This window comes from Pseudopodoces humilis, chromosome 4 (genome assembly GCF_049639895.1).
Source record: "Pseudopodoces humilis isolate 2021_Gansu_Grassland_sample_001 chromosome 4, ASM4963989v1, whole genome shotgun sequence".
NCBI classification, from domain to species: domain Eukaryota; kingdom Metazoa; phylum Chordata; class Aves; order Passeriformes; family Paridae; genus Pseudopodoces; species Pseudopodoces humilis.
In genome coordinates this window covers 27,538,041-27,543,083 of record NC_142203.1, presented here as the reverse complement: position 1 = coordinate 27,543,083, position 5,043 = coordinate 27,538,041, and the positions used below count along the sequence as shown (strand labels likewise).

The window sequence follows — 5,043 nt, the reverse complement described above, 5'->3', positions numbered from 1 at the left end:
AAACAAAGTCCATTAGTGAAGTCTGCAGGTGCAGAGAGGGTTGTTAGCGCTTTGTGGTTGATAGCTTAGAGATTCCTTTTTTACGGAGGTGACAAGGCATCCTGGCCTGGGAGCATGCAGACAAAGAGGCTCTTGTAATGTCTGTTCCTAATGGCTTTCAACGGCATTGTAGGTGGCCATAAAGAAATTTGATCTCCAGCACCAGGGCTGCAAGCAAGTGATGAAAGAAATCCTGGTCATGAGGGAAATGAAGAACCCCAATATTGTCACCTACCTCGAAAGGTAAGCACTTCTGGTATTTTTCTAGGAATGCTTGCAAGGCAAAGGTTTAAAAGCTCTTTATTCACTGGCAGAAAATTGATCTTTCCATTAACATCCAACCACTCCTGGGCAAGGCATGGCAGGAGATTGCATTTTGTCCCCATGAATGGTTCCTGGCATAAATAGCTTGAAGATTGTCCCCAGAAACCTGGCTCTCTTACTGTGCCAGCAGCCTGTGTGTTCACTCGCTGCATGTCCTTTTGCTGGTTTGGGGCTGGATTTCTTCCAAGGCTTGGAGGAGAAGTGCTGAGAAAGCATCACAGAAATTATTTCCCTTGCACTGTTCCCGCTATTATCCACAGCCTTGCATGCCAAAAGAGTAGGCCAGGAGATACATAACTTTCCAGGTTTGAAATTGCTTTTGCCCTTTGTGACTGTCCTTTATGCACATTTTTCCAAAGGGCTTCCCCATTGCTGCACACCTGCCTGCCCTGAATAAAAGCTGTGAAAACTGTGTCTCCTTCTTGCTGGAGATAATGGTGCAATTTGTGGATGGAGATGAAGAGGTAGCTGCTGGGATGTGTCCACTTCCAGATTAATCTTTGCCATCATAAAAATGTCTTTTTTCCCCTGCTTGCCACCTAAGCCATCTCCTTTGCTGCAGTTGTGCCTTTGTCTTTTGGAAGGCACAGGCTGCCAGCAGTGGATAGTATAGGTGCAGTGTGTCTTCATTGTATTCTGTCTTCATTTACCAGTGACCTGGAAACAAAACTCAACCTTAGGCTTTTCTTCCAAAAGGCAATTGAGCTGTGCACGTTCAGCTCTGTGCTGTTGTTTTCATCTTCCAGCTACCTTGCCAATGAGGCTGTGTGGATGGTGTTGGAGTATATGGATGGAGGCTCTTTAGCTATGGTGATCCTCATGAAAACAATGGCTGTAGGACACATAGCAACTGTCTGTCAGGAGGTAAGGAATCCCTCTGCTTGTGACTGGCATGGATAGGACAGGCTTGACCTTTGAAAGTGCTGCTGAGTGGAGTGAGTGAGTCCACGTTCAGAGCTTTCTTTCTGCGTTGATCTTATGCTTCAGAGAAGAAAGAACATTTTCTTTTTGTGTGTGATGAAGTCAAATGAGGCTAACTTTTGGTCTCCTGTTTCTTCTTTCTCTCCCAGTGCCTGAGAGGCCTGGATTTCCTTCATGCCAACAACATCATCCACAGAGACATCAAAAGTGGAAACATCCTTCTGGGCCTGGATGGCTCCGTCAAGTTGGGTGGGTATTCCTGGTCAGGCACAGCGCTCGGGGGAGCTGGTGTGGGGCTGCTTTTGAGTGTCTGCCAGGTGCCCAGCAGTGGTGCTGGTGAGAGTGCACAGAGCTCTCCTGCAAGCTCGGGGCGCTGCTGCAAGGTGCTGAGAGGTCTGGAGAGCAACAAGGCGTCAGGAGTAACTTTGGTTAGCGTGTGTCCTTTCCGGAGGGAGGGAGGTTCAATGTAAACCTTCAGGTGAACGAGGAAAAGCCACGGTGTGAATGGTGGTGGGTTTGTTAAGCGGACAATTCCCAATTTGCTTGGCTGCAGCCCTGAGGAAAGAGAGCACAGCGGCTTTTCCAGCTCAATACAGCACAGCATCCTGAGACTTGGAGTGAGGAACCCTTTGCTTTGGTTTCCTACTTGAAGCAGTGTTTGTTTGTTTTCCTCCTCAGCTGATTTTGGGTCTTGTGCTCTGCTCACCCCTGAGCAGAGTAAACGGAGGTCGATGGTCGGGACCACTTGCTGGATGGCACCCGAAGTTGTGAGGAGAGATCCATACGGCCCGAAAGTGGACATCTGGTCCCTTGGCATCGTGGGAATAGAAATGGCCAAAGGAGAGGCTCCGTATATTTGGGAAATCAGTTCCAAGGTAAGGTGCAAGTACGCTCAGAAGCCAGTGGCCTTCAGGTCTGTCTCCATTAGACAAAATCCCATTCCCACAGCTTCAAAGGGCTCCAAGAGGGCTCACTTGTAAAAGTGTCCTTGGGACCCACATAAACTTTCAAGGCGACACCTGTTGGATGTTGGAATAGCTGGGGCTGCACTGGAGGAGCCCTTTCTTCTTTTGGGAGACAAGGCTCATCTCAAAGCCTCTGCTGGGCAAGAAATTGCCACTGCAGACTGCAGCTTAAAATAGGGGGACTAGGTGGGCACTTAAGGATAGGAAAAAATTAGGTAGAGTCTCATGTTTCCCTTTTCCTCAGGCTAACTATCTCATACGCACCCAAGGAATACCACATCTGGAAGAGCTCAGCCTACACCCGGGCTTGAGTGAATTTTTGGGCTGCTGCCTGCAGATGGATGTGGACAGGCGAGGCTCTGCCAAGGAACTTCTGAAGGTACCATGCAGAGCGGCTGCAGGCCAAACAGCTGTTCCCTGGCAAACAGGGTTTGCTCCTTGGCCCAACTCTAAGGCATCAAATGGGTTGTTCCCCCCATAGTAATCTCCACTCTGGTTGCTTTTCAAATGAAAACCAAGTAGGATGCAAGACTGGTTGAGCTTAGAAGGGACCACTGAAGGTCATCTAGTCCAAACCCCCAGCCACTGGCAAGGACATCTTCCAGCAGATCAGGTTGCTCAGAGCCCCAGCCAAGCTGACCTTGAATGTGTCCGGGGCTGGGGCACCTGCCAGCTCTCTGGGCAACCTGTGCCAGCGTTTCAGCACTCTCCTGCTAAAGAGTTTCTTCCTTAGAGCCAACCTGAATGGACTCTCTTTTAGTTTCAAACCTTTTCCCCCTTGTCTCTTGCAATTGGCCCTGCTAATTAGATGTGTCCCCATCTTTCTTCAAAGCCCCTTCAATTATTGAACTTGTCTCCTCGGGGCTTGTCCTTCTCCAGGCCAAAGAAGCCCAGTTCTCACAGGTGTTCCTCAGAGGAGAGCTCCCAGCTTCTGGTCATTTCTGAGGCCCTCTTTTGCTCTCGGCTGCTGTTTCCAGGTTTACCTGGTAGCGAAGGAACTGAAGTATCGCAATGCTGGGGACAGAGGCCCACAGTGGGGTTTGGAAAACACAATGGAAGCAGTCCCTGCCAAGCGGTTCTAGGTTGATCTATGGGAAGGCAGGGGCCGTGGGAGGCTGACTGTGAGCCTCAGAGGGGACCCAGCTTGTCCCTCCTGCCCCACTCTTAGAGGTTGCTGCCAGCCAAACAGGGGCAGCTGAGCAGCATTTGTGCCAGCCCCATGTGCTACCTGGCCCGGTCAAGTCAGTGAGAAGCGCTGTGGCTTTGCTGCCAGGTTTTGTGTTAGACAGGGAGCTGGTGACCAGGCCACTTCCTCGGCTGTCCCTGCTGTGGTGGAAGATGCCAGGCAGCACAGGAGGGGCAGGGCATGCTAAGGAACACACTTCTCTCCTTGCAAGCCAAGAATAGAACTGAGTCTATTTGCACTTTGCTGCTTGTGTCTGTGCATTTCTGGGCACCAGAGGAAACCAGCTTCACCCTGTTAGGAGCTCAGTTTGGAAAAGAATGGTTTCTTTTGCCTTTGTCTCTTTTAATTTGGTTTCTTCTGTTTCTCTTTCTTTCTTGGGCAGCATCCATTTCTCAAATTAGCCAAGCCTCTCTTCAGCCTCTTCTGACAGCCCGATTGCTGTCATCCCTGCAGCAAAGTAATGCAGGAAGCAGAGGAGATGTCAAGGACCACTTCAGCACTTGGAGAACAGAGCCTCTGAGAAACAGGCAGACACCCTGAGGAGCGAGGGGCCAGGAAACAGGAGGCCATCAGAACAGGAGAGGAAGGTGGCATCTCCTTTATTCCCATCTGCTAATCCCCCTTCTGAACTTCTGGTTAGGACAGCATTGCTGGAAGGCACAAAATCATTACTAACGTGCACTTTTCAGATGGGGGCGTTGTGTGAGGCATGTGGCTTCCACTGTTTATTAGGGGAGCTTGGCTGGGACTTCATCTGGAAGTGTCTTCCTCCCCTCAGCAGGCAAACAAGATGGAACGACAGCGTTTGCAGGCACAGCAGCTGCTGGAGCAACGGGAACACTTCCTGGCAGAGGTGCAGAGGGAGCAGGAGAAAAAGCGGCTCGAGATGAAGCAGGAAGTTGCCATCATTCAAGCTACCAAGAAGAGGTATGAAGGTATGAAGCAGGGAGGTCTCACAGGAAGGCACCTGCAGAGCCAGGCTGGAGCTGTGGGAGAGGGCTGGCTGTCAGGCTGCTGAGGGGGTGCCTGAAGCTGCAGAGGACGTCCTGTGCATTCCTTGTCACATGGAGCAGGGTATTCTAGTGTGTGTGCTTCAGAATGAGCTGTACCACATGTTCCTCCTCCCTCTGGAGTCAGACACACACTTTGGACCCCCTACAGAAGCCATTGTTGAGCTTGCAAGCAGCCAGGGAGCACTTGGGACATTCTTTTTGTGAGGGCAGCTGGGAGTGGGAGGGCTTTGCCTGAGCTTCCCCGTGCAGTAAAGGCAAAAGCAGGGATTGTTTCCCGAGCAGCAGAAGGCTGCGACCCAGTAAATGGCCCAGTCAACGTGTGTGTGCTGGTCTGGCCAAGCTGATCAGAGCAGATGGCTTCCTAGATTGCCTTTAGACTCCTGCCTTGTCGTCAGTCACTGGAGACCAAATACTCCAGAGAAATGGATTGTCTGTGTGGCTGGTTTCCTACTGCTGCTGTTTTTATGACTGTTAGTTAGTACTTCTGCTATTCCTTCTACAGATCACAAGGGCCCCCGCCACATAAATCTCCACTCCAGGTGCTTTTCAAATGAAAATGAAGGAAACTTGCAGGGAAGCAATCGAGGAAGCAGAG

The 5,043-nt window shown here is 50.6% G+C and overlaps 1 protein-coding gene across 2 annotated transcripts; it reads left to right on the top strand.

The window, feature by feature from the left end:
• Positions 1 to 1,049: 1,049 nt before the first annotated feature.
• Positions 1,050 to 4,450, top strand: LOC148184470 (serine/threonine-protein kinase PAK 3-like). 2 transcript variants are annotated; one of them, XM_088054575.1, is made up of 5 exons: positions 1,050 to 1,227; positions 1,434 to 1,533; positions 1,963 to 2,159; positions 2,494 to 2,628; positions 3,818 to 4,450. In XM_088054575.1, the coding sequence occupies exons 1-5, from the start codon at positions 1,135 to 1,137 to the stop codon at positions 3,860 to 3,862; spliced, it is 570 nt and encodes a 189-aa protein (XP_087910701.1). In that variant the 5' UTR covers positions 1,050 to 1,134; the 3' UTR covers positions 3,863 to 4,450. The 2 variants fall into 2 exon arrangements, with proteins under 2 accessions (XP_087910701.1, XP_087910700.1); XM_088054574.1 differs by having other exon boundaries at positions 2,494 to 4,450.
• The last annotated feature ends 593 nt before the right edge of the window (positions 4,451 to 5,043 follow it).